The sequence below is a fragment of the Pteropus alecto genome, unplaced genomic scaffold (assembly GCF_000325575.1).
Source record: "Pteropus alecto unplaced genomic scaffold, ASM32557v1 scaffold7, whole genome shotgun sequence".
Classification (NCBI taxonomy): Eukaryota; Metazoa; Chordata; class Mammalia; order Chiroptera; family Pteropodidae; genus Pteropus; species Pteropus alecto.
The window spans coordinates 49,090,268-49,107,081 of record NW_006494614.1 but is presented as its reverse complement, the minus strand read 5'-3'; the positions used below and the strand labels follow the sequence as shown (position 1 = coordinate 49,107,081).

Genomic DNA, 16,814 nt, shown 5'->3' with positions numbered 1-16,814 from the left:
GGTTGTTTGTCTTATTATTATTGAGTTATAAAAGTTCTTTATATGTTCTGGATACTAGCCCTTTATCAAATATATATATACTATAGATATTTTCTCCCAGTCTGCCTTTCTTTTCCATCTTTTTAATGGTACTTTTTGAAGACTAGAGTGTTTTGTTAATGTATAGTTTATCTGTTTTTTCTTATGTGATTCATAATTTTTAAAACCTATTCAAAAGGTTACAAAAATTTACTCCTAATTTTTTCTTTAGGAACTTTATAATCATGGCTTGTACATTTAGGTCTATTAGCTCCTCTACTAGTCTGTAAGCTCCTTAAAGGTAAAAGCCATGCCTGATTTACATCTGTATTTTCCATAGTGGTTAGTAGTCTAATATTTATTGAATGAAGAAATAAATGAATATGACTTCATGGTAGATAATAATGATTGCAAGATAAGGACAGATAGTTAGGCTGTAGGCTGCGGTCTTTCTTCTTGGCTGCAATGAACTATGGACTTGAATTATTTCTGTGCTTTTGACTTATTTCATCAATCTATTGGGGGGGAATCTCCATCAGAAAATGCATTCACAAACTTAGAATAATATTATATTGGATCTGTTGAGATACTTTAAGTACCCTTATTATAGGAAAATAAAATTTTATTTAACATTCTATGTTGTTGGTATGAATTCCTCTTTGTAGGAATTCAGAAAATTTAGTGTCTTTTTTTAAAAAAATCAAAAATTTAAAAATGTATCTGTAAACTATGTGCATGAATTATAGAAACCACTGAAACATTGCTATGTATTTTACTTTACTAAATTAGATTTGTTTTCTACAAAATAAAAGGAACTTCCATCTTTGCTCCTCTAGAAGAAATTGCTAATAAAGAAACTCAGCTATGGTGTTCGTTTCCTTCTTACCAGTAGAAATTGGTAACAAATAAGTTTAGTCACATATATTGGTTGATAGTCACATTATTTTTATTTCTCTTAATATCAACCCCTACTCTATCTCCCTCCCATCATATACCCCTATACTGAAAAAATAAAACCCATGTTTTCCCACTGAAAACAGGTGCATAGGACAGAGAAATAGACATGTGCAACATAAATCTCTACAATTTGAAGAATATGCAAAACTTGAACCAGCCTTATTTCACATTTAAGAGGCAGATTTAGTGTGTAAATTATGGTAGAGTTTGGGAGATAAAGATAAAAACCTAAAGGATTTTGTTTCTGCAACATCATTTAGTGACATTTAATCAGTTTCTTCAACTGGGTAGTTATTCTGTGCTTTCCTCCTGATTCTACTTTAAGACAGTATAGTGTGAGGTTCAATGAGAACACTTGAACTTTAGGCAGACAGTACTTTAGAGACTATTGTACAAAAAATTATCTCAGACTTTTTCATGTATGCTTCATATAGTCAAAATATGTATTTGATTTGATAATACTAGTATTTCATACATGGCTATTGAGGGTTCATTGTGACTTGGGAATTTGAGGATAACTGCTCAGTTGGTTCAATCTAAAGTGTCTCTACCTTTTGTATAGGTCATACTATGATCCATATCATTAAGAATGTTTGTAGTATCTATAAAGCATTCACTATTTCTTTTCATAAGTGAAGGCAAATCGGAAGATGGAAGTACTATCCATTTCATTGTGTATCTGCTTTAAATGTTCCTTCTCAGAAAGCCAGGATCATTTGAAGATAGTTGGTTCATCCTCATCTTTAGAACGTGATGAATAAGATGACTTCTAGTTTGCCCAGGGATGAGTTAAGAGCTTAGAAAAGCCTGATTCCGAGAGTTATGCATGCATGTTATTGGGACATTAACAAAAGCTGAAAACATGGTTTACTGAAAAATTCTTAGGTTGTGCGTCATTGCCTTTCAGAAAGAGAACTATTTTATTAGAAGAGAGGAGCTATGCCTGCAAACATGAAAAAGTAGGGCATCAGTTTTATAAAGCAAGAAATATGAGAGAGGAAAGGAGAGCCAGAGAGGTCTGGAATGGTGGAGAAATAGCTGTGAGAAAAATAGCATTTGTATGACTAGACACTGAAACAAATTCAGAAACTGTTCCCAAGAACTGTGTCCTCCATTGATATCTTTTCCTCATGTCCCATTGTCTGAACACACATTTTTTTAAGTTGATTGTCTTCTGCATTTATTGAGATTTCATCAATCTACTTTGGTGCTGTACATTAGAACTTACTTCAATGATGGCAGTGTTCTGTATCCATGCTGTCCAATATGGTAGCCACTAGCTACAAGTGGCTGTTGAGCACTTGGAATGTGGCTAGTGTGATGAGGAACTGAATTTTTATTAATTTTATTTAGTTTTAATTAGTATACATTTAAATAGCCACATGTGGTTAGTGGCCACCATTCTGAACAGTGCAGATTTTGTTGGCCTATACCCAGATTGTAAAGCACTGAAGTCACCAATGTAAATTCTATTCAGATGTTTCTGTTGCCCTTAGTGTAGTAATAGTGCTGGGCAAAGGCAAATGCTCAGTATGCATTAATATTGGTTGAATTAAATTGGATGGATAGTAAGAGAAAGGGGAAAGATAAGAAGCTTGAAAAAGTGAGTGGTGTCCTGCTAGGTTTTGGGCAGTACCCGCCCTTTAGTTTTAGTATAACTTCATCATTTTGCCTTTTTATTGTGTTCTATTAGCTCGCCCATTCTGACTCTTTTTTGGCACCTGAATATTGCATAGACACAAAATTAAACATTTTAAATAAATGTATAGGTGAAGTATAAAGAATAACACCTGGGTCCTCCAAAAGTATTTTATTTCTTTCATCTCCTTTTCTAATTACATCCCCTTCTCTACCCATGAGAACTAGCCACTAACCTCAACTTTGTGTTTATCATCCCTTTTCTTCAGAGTTCATCACATATGTGCATATTTATAAACAATACATTGTTTCATTTGACAAGTTTTTAAATTTTATATAAATAGAATCATCTGTATGTATTCTTCTGTGACTTTATTCACTTAATATTAAATTTCTAAATTATATCCATATTGTATAATCTTTTCACTATTGTAGGATATTCCTTTGTGTGAATATGTCACAAATTATCTCTTTTATTACTGATAGATATTTTTCCCTAATATTTTGCTAGTGTATACAGTGCAGCTGTCAAATCCCTATATATATCACTTGGTACACATGTGACTTAATACTGGGTTCAAACAGACATTTTTGTATGTAATGTGTGCATATGTGCCTGTCTGTCTGTCTGTCTATCTGTCTGTCTGTCTCATTGTCCCCTTCTACTCCTCCGTCTTTCCCCTCTCCCCCTCCTCCCCTTCTTCCCTTCCTCTTCCTCCTCTTCTAGAATTCAGGGAAAGTGAATGAAGAGAAATAGAGATTTTTCTACATTATTTCTATAGGCTAAATACTCCTTTAAAAGTATTTGCCTCTGTTTGTTTCTCGTCTGCCATAGTCCCTGTGTGCTTTGGTGTTCATAGACCAAGCTATGATTTGGAGTCTGTCAAGAGTATTAGGAGTGTTTTATTTCATTTATAGTCTGTACCTCTTTGTTTCTTTATAGTCTGTACCTCTTTTTAGTGAATTAACACCATTTATATCAATTATTTGTACCTCTTTCTTTCAATCATAATTGTAATTGTGACAGTCTAGATCAGTGGTTCTCAATTCTGGCTATAAATGTCTGAATAGATTTTTAAAAAATAAAGATGTATCATATTTTAGTTCAAACCCCCAGAAAAACAGATTTAATTGGTCTAGGGATGGGACTGCGCATCAAGATTGTTTTTTGAAGTACTGCAGGTTATTCTCCAATGCAGCCAAGATGGAGACCACCCTAAGTCAGTTGTTCTCAAAGTGTTGTCCTTACACCACTAGCAGCAGCATCACTGGGGAACTTATAGAAATATGAACTCCTAAACCTACCCTAAGATTTACTGAAGCAGAAACTCTGAGAGTGAGGTCCAGAAAGCTGGGTTTTAACAAACTTAGATGATTCTAATATATGCCAGTTTTAGAACCATTGCTCTAGATCATCTAAGCATTTATAATAAAGCCTCCTTTTTCTCAAATTCAGCCTTTCAGGATCCACAATGTTCCACAATGGCTTTGAACCTGAAAGTAGGTAAAAGAACCTGGGTAGGGGTGGAGGGTGGAGAAGCATGCAACAAAATAAGTCTTTGTTGATAAATCCCTGAGCCTGAGCAAGCAAAAGTGGCTATAGCAAAAAGAGCTATAAAGTACATTGGATGTGTTATCATTTTTTATAACCTAAAGTAAAATGAAAATGTTTCCCAATGGACCATCGATACTTGAAAATGACTGTCCCCTTTCTACTAAGAGGGGATGTAGATAGAGAAAAGCATAAGACAGAAAGGAGTAAGTGATAGAAAGTGGGAATTGCTGAAATAGCAAGTGAAGGAAGAAAGGTGAATAATATTTACTAGTGTATAATAATATTTACTAGTGTATAATAATAATATTTACTAGAAAGTGGGAATTGCTGAAATAGCAAGTGAAGGAAGAAAGGTGAATCAGGAACAGCCTCCAAGAATGGAATGACGATATTGAATAGAGGGGCATTCAGGGTATAAAACTTCTCTTTGGAACATATGATAGTGTTTTTTGGGGTTATGGGACCATTGATCATCTGTGATGTACTTCGTTAGTTTTGAAGCGTGCCCACATGCAGCATACAGAAAGTGGGCCATGGAGTCAAAGTGTTTTGGTTAAAGCCAGCTTTGCTATGCTACTTTGGAATAGTTGCTCAACTTGTCTAAGCCTCAGTTTCTTCAGTTGTAAAGTGAGGTGGAATCACCTGCCTCATACGGTAGCAAGGATGAAATAAATCACGTGTAAAGTGCATGATGGACAATTAGTTTCAATAAATTTGTAAAACTTATTGTGATAAAATACATATACCATGAAATTTACTATTAGTGACATTACGCAACAAATACCACTCTCTAGTTCCAGAACATTTTTACGACCCCCAGAAGGAAACCCTGTACACATGAAGCAGTCATTCTCCATTCCTCCTTTTCCATAGCCCGTGGCAATCACTCTTCTGCTTTTTGTCTCTACAGAATTACCTGCTCTGGATATTTCATAGAAATGAAATCATACAATATGTGGCCTTTTGTGTCTGCCTTCCTTCATTTAGCATAATGTTTTCAAGGTTCATCTATACTGTAGAATATATTAGTACTTCATTCTTCTTTATGGCTGAGTAATATTCCATTGAATAGATATACCACATTTTGTTTACCTCTTAATCTATTGATGAATATTTGGGTTGTTTCTACTTTTTAACTATTATGAATAATGCTGCTATGAACATCTATATACGAGGTTTTATTTCAACACCTGTTTTTATTCTTTGGGGTATATACTCAGGAGCAGAATTGCTGGGTCATGTAATAACTCTATATTTAACTTTTTGAGGCATCACCAAACTTTTACACAGCAGTTGCACAATTTTACAGTCCCACCAGCAGCATATGAGGAGTCTCTTCACCAATACACGTTATTGTCCATTTTTTAGTTATAGCTATCAAGAAACTTTTTAAAAAGTATATTGATTAGGGATCTAAACTTAAAAGGTAGTGGTTCTTTTTCTTTTTTTTTCTTTTTTTCTATACTTTAACCCCGTGGTAACTTTTCTGACACCTCTTGCTTAAAACCCAAAGGGTCAGAAAGATCGTGAAGTCCTGCTTTCACAGTCTGTACTCTTACTGAAAATCAAGATCAAGCAAGCTTTTGCCCTCTGCTCCACTGGAAGATTCTCTCCTCCCTGAGCTCTCCTTAGAAAAGGTAGTGGTTCTTTTCTTTTTTTTTAATTTATTATTATTTATGCCTACAGCACCTGGTCTTCCTAGATGGTCTCCCATCCAAGGACTAACCAGGCCCGACCCTGCTTAGCTTCCGAGGTCAGACATCGGGCTTGTTCAGGGTGGCATGGCCATAGACCATGGTCTGTGGCTCCACTGGGGCACAAACCCAGCACCTTCTGCGTGTAAAGCAGACATGCTACCCGCCACACTATGGAACCATGTCCAAGGTAGTGATTCTTAATCACATAATAATTACTTGTGGAACTTTTAAATATTCTCATGGCCAGGACCCTCCCTAGATTTTCTCAATATAAGTCTTTAAATGTAAAGCTAGGAATTAATATTCCTCATTAAGAACCATTACCTAAGTTAATGTTTCTCAAAGTTTGGTCTGGGGATCCCTGGGGCCCTCCAGGACCCTTTCAAGGGGAGTCCTTCGAAATTAAAACTATTTTTGTAATAATACTAAGACAGTATTTCCTTTGTTCATTTTCATTCTCTCATGAATGTACAGTAAAGTTTTCCAAAGTCTTCATGACATGTGATAGCACAACAGATTCAATGCATAAGCAGAGATGAGAATCCAGCTGTCTTCTATTAAGCCAGATATGAAAGAGATTTACAAAAATGTAAAACAGTGCCACTCCTCTTATGAGTTTTTATTTTTAAAGTGTTCTCTATGACATGTGATGGGTTTATCATTGTTTTTAAATGAATTAATAAGCATTTTTTTAATTTCTGTTTTAATGGTAAATGTTAGTAGAAATAATCTATGTAAACAAATTCTTTGAGATCTGCAATTGAAAGTATAAAAAGGTCTTAAGACCAACCAAATGAGAACTGTATACTTTGGAAAGGAAGGAAACAAAAATAACTATTGCCTATTTGTTGAATATTCACCATATAATTAATATTAGGTTAAGCTTTTTACATATTTTGTTTCATTTCATCTTTCCAATAACCTCAGAACATGTGTGTACTTAACCTCATTTTTACAGGGGGAAATTTAGTCTCAAAGAAGTTAACTTGGCTAGTTCATAGGTTGAGGAGCCAGGATTTAAACTTAAGTCTTTAGAATACATGCTCTAAATCACTACCATAACCTTAAAAACGTAATGCCATAATGACTCATCTACCTCTATATTATCAGGCCTCAGAAGAGGTAACCTTTGAAATCTTTGTAGACTTAAGTGACATGTAAATACCATGTGGTGCACTTGCCTAAATTAAAGTATTCCCATATTCTCTTTAGTGGTCCTCAGTACAAGGACTACTAAATATGAGAAATAATCTAGGCATGAGTAGTTGCAGTTGACACAACGTATACCTTTTTTGGAAAGGTGATTTTCATGTCTTACTGAAACACGAGGATAAATATTCAGTTAGGAAAAACAATCAGCAAATTGTGACCCTCTAGAAAAATGTTATTTTCCTAATCTCATATCTAGTCAGTCCTCTGAAGAGCCTGTCACTGCAGAAATGACGAAGTGGCAATTATTGTTTTAACTTGTTGGTATCCACCATGGAAAAGCCAATGAATCAGCTGCTGCTTTGTTTATATAGAATAAAACTTAGGGTAATTTTTTTCATGTAGCAATATTTTAGTTTCTAAAAAATAAAATTTTTGCTAATTAGGTTTGCCTGATGTAGTCCTTTTCAAGATTTAATTGTTGCCTACAGATTAAAAATTAATGTGTGGGCAGTCACTTTTCAAGAAACTGATTCTCTTCTAGTATCTTCTGTGAACAATTTTTTCAGAGAATAGCAGAATTTTTTGCTTAATAATTGATATTTCATTTACCATCTTCCTCATTTTACTCCTCTGTCCCCGCCCCCATCCCAATGCTGTTTTAAAGATTCAATTTGGGGATCAGCATATTTTATAGAAAATGAGTTAATTTACTTATTTGACAAACATTAATAGTCTAGTGTGTGTCAGGCACTGGGTTAGGACTGAGGATACTATAATGAATCAAAAAATAGATAAGGTTGCTCCTGAAATTTATAGTCTAATGAAAGATATGGACATTAAACAATCACATCCATAGAAGTCTGCGCAGGAGATATAAATATGTGAATTGTGTGCCAATAGCTAGTTAATCGATATCGTCGGCTGAGGTGAGATGATTTGGGCAGAGTGTATTCAGTGAGAAAAGAAGAGGATCTAGGACTACGTTTTGAGAAATGCTAGTGGTTAATGAACAGCTAGAGTAGAATAAGAAGGAGGCAGAGATAGAGGTCTGATAAAAAGGAGGAAAACTAATGGAATACAGTGTTAAACATTTCAAGGGGAGAGAATGTTTTAAGAAGTATCAAAGTCCAGACTCTTCTTATCATGGCTTGTAAAGAAGGCTCTATGTGTTCTGATCCCTTCCTACCTCTGTGACCTGATCAGTTACCGTCTTGCTGCTGGCCCACTTATTATTCTTTAAACATGTCCGCTCTTTCCTACCTTAGGACCTGTGTGTTTGTGTTCCCTTTGCTTCCCCCAGTTCAGATGTCCTCTCAGAGAAGAGTGCAGACCCTCCATGCCCTTTAGCGGGATTGTTGTCAGAGTCTATCAAACTTTGAATTTCATTATACAATTAAGATTAAATTATGCTTGGGCCTCAGATTCAGTTCTGAATCAAATATTTAGGACATGTTAAAGAAAGTTAATTTTGCAGAAGTCTTTAGCAATAGTGGTAAAGAAGAATTTTTAGATTTTAGAGTGCATCCTCCCTAAGGATTCTTAAAATGTATTGATGAAATGGTGAGAGCTACATCTCTTTTATATCCTTCCACCGAGTGTATTGCACAATAGAGGAATAGGGGAAAGCTGAAAAGGAGGTGCCTGGTCTTTTCTGTTAGCATCTGCAAATAATGAACAGCAAATAAGTCACAGTATTGATAATCCAATGGATACAAAGCAGTAGTAAAGTAGATTATTATTTTCTGAAAGATGAGAATACTGCTTGACAAAGACTGTTGTAAAAGCCAGTTTAAAGATGTGAGTTCATTTCAGTTCAGTAAACATTTATTGACAGATAGGAGGTTGAGAATTGGGGGGACTTTGGGGAAGTTGCTAAATAAGTTCTTCCCCAGCTAAAGAGAAGTAATTCCTCTATTCTTTCAAAATATAAATATCAGCTCTTAAATTTCAAGACCAGAAAGAATAAATGGCCAGGCAATCAGTGACCATTTTATACTATTGCACTTGCCAATTGAAGGCTTCTTAAAACTCCTCTCAAGGGAGAAAATGACCTTTGAAGAACCTTTTCTTGGTAACTTTACTTTTTGTTTTTAAAAAGCCATTTTTGTAGCTATCTTGGCTGATGTGTATTGAATGTACTTTTGTTATCTTAAACATCAACTCCAAGCTCATGGACTTTCCTTATATAGCTTTCCTCTCTCGATAATTTGGCACAAGAATACTTTTTAGTGCTATGTGTTTTCTTTTTCTGCTGGTCTCTTCTCACAGCAGTAACTGGCCTTTCACCGGTTTTGTATTTTATTTTAGAAATGGCCTTGTTCTCAGATCTTATTTTAAATGTTAGTTGGCCCAAGCCTTACTGCAAATGGCTTTCATGTATGTAGAAGACAGGGAAAAATAAAAAAATCAGCATGAATTAAGATAAGAGTGACTTCACATATACTTAGAAACAAAATCATTGCAAAGATACTAGAAATTAATGCCAAGCTGCCCCAATCTTTTACTCATGGAAGAATTTGAAGACCAGAAAAGCTAAATGACTTGCTAAAATTTACAAAATATTGGTGAAAATTTATCATTCTCATAATTTACATGAAGGCAACATATCCCAGAGAGCTATAATGTTAATACATAAAACAAATAAGCTATTCATAAGGAATGGAAATATACCAAACTACTTACCCTAGTTATCTTTGAGAAGGAGGAGGCGGGGCTGAATTACAAATTTTTCTTTCTAATTTTCTGAGTTTGCCAATGTTCAGTTATGAGCATCATTATTTTAATATAATTAGGGCTATGAACATTACAATTAGATTTGGATTTGAATCTGGCCTCTACTATTTATTAGGCTATGCTTCTGTGACTTTTGGGAAAGCTTCTAAACCTCTCTGAACTTCAGTTTCTTAATCTGAAAAATAGAAGTAACAATACTTTATTGCGTTAACTATAAAAGAGTTAACTATAAGGTTCTTACATCTGATGCCTGGTCCACAAGGAGCACTTACTAATGGCAGACACTATCAATGCTACTGCTACTACTATCACTAATTTTATAATAGAACACAGGGCACTGACATAGGTGATCATTATTGAATGATTTAAACATTCATCTGCTTGAAGACTAGATGTTAAGTTAGGCAATTTTTCAATATACCATCCAGTTCATTTTATCTTTCTGTTAATTCAGAGGAAGCACCATGGCCATCAGTTTTTACTTACACTAGTAGAATAATACTTAACTCTTGGGTACCTCAGTCAGAGCCTGATCCTTACCATAATTAAAATAAAAATCCCTGATCCTCTTTATGTTTTATAATGGAGAGGTTACCCTGCATTGCTAGGGAAAATTATTAACCCTCGTTAAAATACCCTTATTGCTACTCATCTTGGAGCAGCCTGCATGGAATTGCCATATGAGAAGCAGATGCCCTTGTGACCTGAATTTGTAGATCCTTTTAGAAACCACTGCTGTCCCTGTACCTGGTACCTTAATACAAATACCTTGTCCCTTTTGAGCAGCAATCCCATTGGCCTTCCTTGTATTTCAAGAGGGTAACTGATCATTTCTTGTAAGTCTCCCTCACAACCTCAAAAGTCAGTTTCACCTAGGCCACCTTGTTTCTATTTATGCCCTGGAAAATCTCAATAAAATATCTTTTATTGTTAGTGAACATCTGTATATATAATTTCTTGTGATACAGTACCAGAAAGAAATGTCATTTTATTTATTTAGATATACTATTGACAACCTACCTAGAAGTTGCAGAGCCACAGATTGGAAACTCACGGCCTTGTAATTTTTGAATTTATTGTTTGGGAAAGACCTAGATTGTTTGACCCATTTTAAGTACTAAATAACAGCCACAGTAACATATGTTTGAGTATTTTTCTGTACATTATTTTTAATGTCACTGTTTTTGAGGATATTGTGCTTTTCTAGTTTACAACTGAGGAAGCCTGTTATCATCATTAGTACTCATTCATTCAACATGAGCACCTGTTTTATCTTAGGCACTAGAGATGCAAAGATGAATAAAACATGATTTCTGCTCTGGAAAATTTCATAGTTTATTGGAGGAGAAAGATACTGAAATACACAATTACATTTCAAAGTGATATGTTCTATATAATATACGAACAAAGGGTTATAGTCACATAAAAGAGGGAACAATAAATTGAAGGGTGTATGCCAAGGTTACAAAGGGAAAGTGACATTTCAGCCAAGTCTGGAAGGATAGATGTACATTTGCCATTTAGAGAGAAAAGAGCAAGGGATGAGCATTACAAATACAAAGACTGTGTAAGGAAAATGTCTTCACTGTAGCTGGAGAAAAGGCTTTGTGAAGGAAAGTCAAGTCATAGTTAGGAGTTTTAATTTTATCCTTGGAGCAGTGAGGAATCATTAAAGATTTTTAAATTAGGGCTGATATCAAATTTAAGTTGGAAAATGTGTAGTAGCTTAGGGCTGGAGGAAGAAAGACAGGTGGCAGACATCAATTAAAAATCTGTTGTGCAGCATGGATGGACCTGGAAGGTATTATGTTAAGTGAAATAAGTCAGGCAAAGACAAATACCATATGATATTACTTATAAGTGGAATCTAAAGAACTAAATAAACAAAACAGAAACAGATTCATAGATGCAGGAGACAAGCTGATGGTTGCCAGGTGGGAGGGGTGTTGGGGAACTGGGTGAAAAATGTGAAGGGATTAAGAAGTACAAATTGGTAGTTATAAAATAGTCATAGGGATGTAAAATATAGCATAGAGAATATAGTCAGTAATATGGTAATAAATATGTGTGGCGCCAGGTGGGTGCTAGATTTGTTAGGGGGACCACTTTGTAAATTATATAAATGTCTAACCTATGCTGTGCACCTGAAACTGATATAAAATAATATTGAATGTCAGCCGTAATTGAAAAATCAAAAAAACGGGGAAGTGGGAAGGGGTGGAAGGGAATAAAAGGTTCAAGTTTCCAGATATAAAGCAAATAAGTTGGGATGAGGTGTACAGCATAGGGAATGTAGTCAGTAATATTGTAATAGTGTTGTACAGTGTCAGGTGGTTGCTGGACTTTTATGTGGTGGTCACTTCTTTAGGTATATAAGTGTTAACTAAATATGGTGTACACTTGAAACTAACACAATATTGTATGTTAGTTGTAGTTTAATAAAAATACTAATTTTTTTAAAAAGCTGTTGTAGTTTTTCAAGCAAGACACAAGAGTTTGTACTAAGACAGGCCTGTGGAAATAAAGTATCTAGATTTTAGAGAGATTTCCTAGGTATAAACAACATAATTTTGTGCTTAATATGATACAGGAAATGGGGTGGAGGAATCTGTTTTAGGTGACTGGGTTGATTAGCCGAGATTAACAGCTGGGAGAAATATAGAAAGAAAAGCAGGATTGTTCATTATTTTTTGTTTGTTTGGGGGAGTAGGGCAAGAGTTTTCCTTTTGTACAAGGTAGTCAGTGTTTTCAGAAACAGTCTAGTAAGCAAGTCTGCATATCTGAATCTTGGGAGAGAGGTTACCATAGTAATAGTTTGAGTTCTTAACTGTTTATTTTTCCATTAGAAACTAAGGTTCTCAGAGGTTAAGTGTTCATGGTCTCAGGAAGGTGGCTTTAGAACCGAAATGCAAATTCCTAAGCTTCTTACCAACTAGGCCTTAATTAATTGGCCTTTTGAAAGAAAAAAATAAATCTTTTGATTCCCATTATAATTATTTTACTGTTTCATTTCCTAGAGTATCTTTACTTAAAAAAAAAAAAAAGACTGGTACGTATATACACAATCTTATTTTCTGCACTATGTTTTCTGATGTTCATGTTATTTGATTGATGACAGACAAATGAAAAGTACTAAGGATAATAGCTAAGGAACTCCAAACCTTTTCTATTGTTCTAGTAAAATGTTAAAATTCAAAGATTAGATAGTCCTTAAGAAATACCTTTGATCTAATCTCAGCTCTTGCCCTTTTTCCATATGAGAGGACTGTAAGAATGAAGATGTAGTGTCCACATCTGCAGGAATTAAAAAATAAATTATTTTCTCTTTTGGATTGTTGAGCTATTGTCCTTTCTGAAACACAGAGAATAAAGTAGACAGTTCTTCAAAATCTGCCCTCACCCTGAAATTTCAGGGGTCATTCAGCATTAATTGAAACATGGGTGGTTGTAAAGGACTTGAGTGGGCTTTGAACAAGGCAAATCACCATACTTATCTGATATTATTTTTTCAATATTTAAAATATAATTAGCACACCTTATCCACTTGAAATTCTAGTTTTAACAGTTACTATCTAGATTCTCTGTGTGGCTTTTTGGGCTGTGGTATTTTTCCTTTACTTTGTTCTTGATTGCTGTGAAATGTAGTTGCCTGCTGTTTAAGGCAGCTGCAGTAGAGTGCACCCAGAAGTGGTTATAATTCTATATTTAGTAAGCCATAGGGTTTGTAAAACATTTGCAGATTCCTTCAGGATAAAATAGTTTCTATAAGTGTAACATTTTTAATGAAACTATTATTATTACCCATTAGAAAAATATAGCAGCTAACATGTGTGGATTTGTAGTTAAGACAGACACATAAAACTTTTTTCCTTAAGAGCTCACTGAGTATTTAAATACTTAAAAATAATCATGCGAATCCTATTTTTATATTCTTAATCTTGAATTGCAGAGCATTTACTCAAGTGTTTACCTTTGGTCCAACATTTCGAGCAGAGAATTCTCAGAGCCGGAGACACCTGGCAGAGTTTTATATGGTAGAAGCAGAGATTTCTTTCATTGAGAGCCTTCAAGATCTCATGAAGGTAGGTACTCAAGTTTTAAAATAGTCTCTAAATGTCAGGCATCTGTGACATAAAAATGCTTCTGTATACATTTTTTACTTCGAACATCTGTGCATTACAGGCATTCATAGAATGAAGAAGATGGAGAACTACTTAATTTAATAAACATCTGCTGAATGCTTTTAGTATCATAGTTTACTTAGAGTAAGTAAACTTAATTTAAATTCATATCCCAGGTCTGCCATTAACTTTGTTATGATGTTACCGAACATTGGTGATCTTTAGCTTCAATTGTAAAATGGGAGTAATAGTACCTATTTCATAAGGTTATTGTGAGGAGTAAATTAAATAATGTAAATAATATAAAGCACCTAGTATGGGTCTATACATAGCAGGCTCTGTAAATAGTAGCTCTTGGTATTTGCTAGGCAAATCAATAAAATATCTCTATGGTTAGAGAAACATCTAAATAGCTATATTATAAACTATCCACAGGAGCTGTCAGAGCTCTGTTTTGGGCAAGGGATAAGGCTGGAGAGGCAGTCAAGAGTCACATGAAAGAAAAACTTTGTGTTTAAAGGCCATGCTAAGGAGCTTGAATTTCATTCAAAAGGTAAAGAAGAAAGAATTTTCAGTGGGAAAAAGCTATGGTCAGATTTATATTTTAGAAAAATCTCTCTTGCAGCAATATGAAGAATGATTTAGAGGGAGATACAAATAGCGGCAGGAACCCTTTTGGAGGCAATTTTCATCAGTTCTCACTTCTATTCATTTACATATCTTTCTATTCTTATTTACCCAGCAAATGACTCAATTCTACTTAAAACATAGATACCACATATACCACCTAATAAAATGGGCTCACTATTTTATTATCCTGTCTTAGGTTGGATTTCCTAGGAAACAAACTCTAAAGCAGAGATCTATGTGCAGGGGATGCTTGTAAGGAAACACATGTAAGGAAAGAAAGCAGACAGCACTGAGCAGAGGGAAAAGTCAGCTGTGATACATTTACAAACAGAGGCCTGAGTCAGTGCTCTGAGAAACTTTGGAATTAGATGATCCTTTATGGTTGCTTCACTTGAAGACAAGGGAGTGGGCCTTTGTGCCTCTGCCCATCAACCAGTCATTAGACATGGGCTAGCCTTAGGAAGAGGTGTAACCTTGGGTAAGGCAGCACTCTTGACCTGGACAGTTCCTGGAGAGGGATTCAACTGTGAATCATCAGCAGTTACTATTCCCAGTGGATAAAACTCTGGTCTCAAAGAGGTGTTCTGGCCACATACCACAGTATTCACTTCTGTACCCCTTTAACATCTCCCACTGATTGTTCTAGATCAGTGTCCCTCAGGGGCCATTTTTTAGTTGTCCTTTATAGGGGGTGAGCAGAGAAGTAGGGGAGAGTGGTTGCTATGTCATCTGGTGGGTAAAGGCTAGGGATGCTTTTCATCATTGTATAATGCACAGCCTAATCCACACACTGCCCCCCCCCCCCAACAAAGAATTATCTGGCCAAAAATGTCAATAGTAACACTGTTGAGTAACCTTTTTGTAGAGTGTAGGGATTCAGGATCTGAGCCTCACAAGGAGTCAGTAAAATTCCTTAAGCAGATTTTACTTTGAGTCTACCACTCAATTCTGTATTATTCTTTCTCTCAGGCAATGAGAGTATTGTAAGAAACAGAACCACACTTTTTACCTCCCTATTTCTGCTTTGACGTCCATTGACCCAACATAGATACCAGAGGGAAAGGTTATGAAGCATACATAAAATTATGTTAGAATTTATTAAAATTATAATCTTTGCTCTATAATTATGTTCTATAATTAAATAATTCTTACGTAGTTGATACTCTACTGAGTCGTACCCAAGGCATACACCGTTGAATGATTTAATTAATTGAAATATAAACTTTTTTCCTAAAGATAGAAGAAAAAAGTATGCTCCCTAAAAAGTAATCTCCTGCTTAAATTTTCTCCCTTTGATAAATTCTGTGGAAATTTTTATCTTGATGAAGCGTGGTCTCTTAAATATTTAATCAGAATATGGTAACAAAGGTTTTTTTTCCCCTCATGAGGTATAATAATTAAATATTACTATTTTAGTGCCATTGACTAATATATTTTTTAAACATCTGAGGGTTATGCTAACCTTTTAGTTAAGTTTCTTTTTTCATTAAATAGATTTATAGAGCATAGTCTGAAAGTCAAGGTTAGAGAAGCCAATGATTTACTTCTTCAAATGGAAATTTACTGCTCATGAAAGACACCGATTTAACAGCTACAGTGGTCAAAGTCTTCCTCTTACACATAAGTATATTGTGTTTCTCAGCAGTATAGGCATACCATCTAACCTACGCATTCTTTTTTCCTCCCAGTATGCACTGGCTTTTTTTTAGTATTGAGGATATGACCCTTCATAAATCATTCAGTTACTTAGTGATTTCCTTATCACACTACTAGATAGAAGGTGATATAGCCTCAAGGTAAAAGATCTTCAGCCTCTTTTTGCTCTTCTTTCATCAAGTTATTCCTCATTCCTGTACTATATATAATATATATAAATATATCTGGTTGTCACTTGGTAATTAATTACTTTCTTATATCCGATCACATTAAATTACTTCAGTAGATGCTTATGCCCCCACTGTGTTTGCAGCCGTGATAGGTACACCAGTAATGCAAGACAGGAAAGGAAGATGCCTGCCTCTGAGGCAGCCCATACTTAAAAGCGTATGTATCTTTATGAGTACATTTGGAGGGCCTAATACGGTCCATTGACTTCAAACCAAAAATTTTAGTTTTGATTAAAAATATTTGAGGAAACATTTTCCATTCCAATCACTTTTTTCTTCTACAAATTATTTTTTCCCATGAGACTTCTATGGACACCCCTGGTAGAATGAATTTTAACATACTGATTTGTGTGATATAATTTGTGTTATTTTTACTTTTTGCTTTAGCAAAGCAAAAATGTATATATTTAGATGTAAATATATCTCA

General features: G+C 34.9%; 1 protein-coding gene and 1 pseudogene across 3 annotated transcripts in view; one reads left to right on the top strand and one right to left on the bottom strand.

The window, feature by feature from the left end:
* The window catches only part of NARS2 (asparaginyl-tRNA synthetase 2, mitochondrial), a 102,453-nt gene that overhangs the window by 60,783 nt on the left and 24,856 nt on the right, over positions 1-16,814 (top strand). For all 3 annotated transcript variants that reach the window (XM_006926654.2, XM_025042696.1, XM_025042695.1), the window contains one exon: positions 13,700-13,832. In XM_006926654.2, coding sequence (XP_006926716.1) covers positions 13,700-13,832 — 133 coding nt within the window. The remainder of the gene's footprint in view (positions 1-13,699; positions 13,833-16,814) is intronic.
* Positions 5,846-5,961, bottom strand: LOC112474892 (annotated as a pseudogene).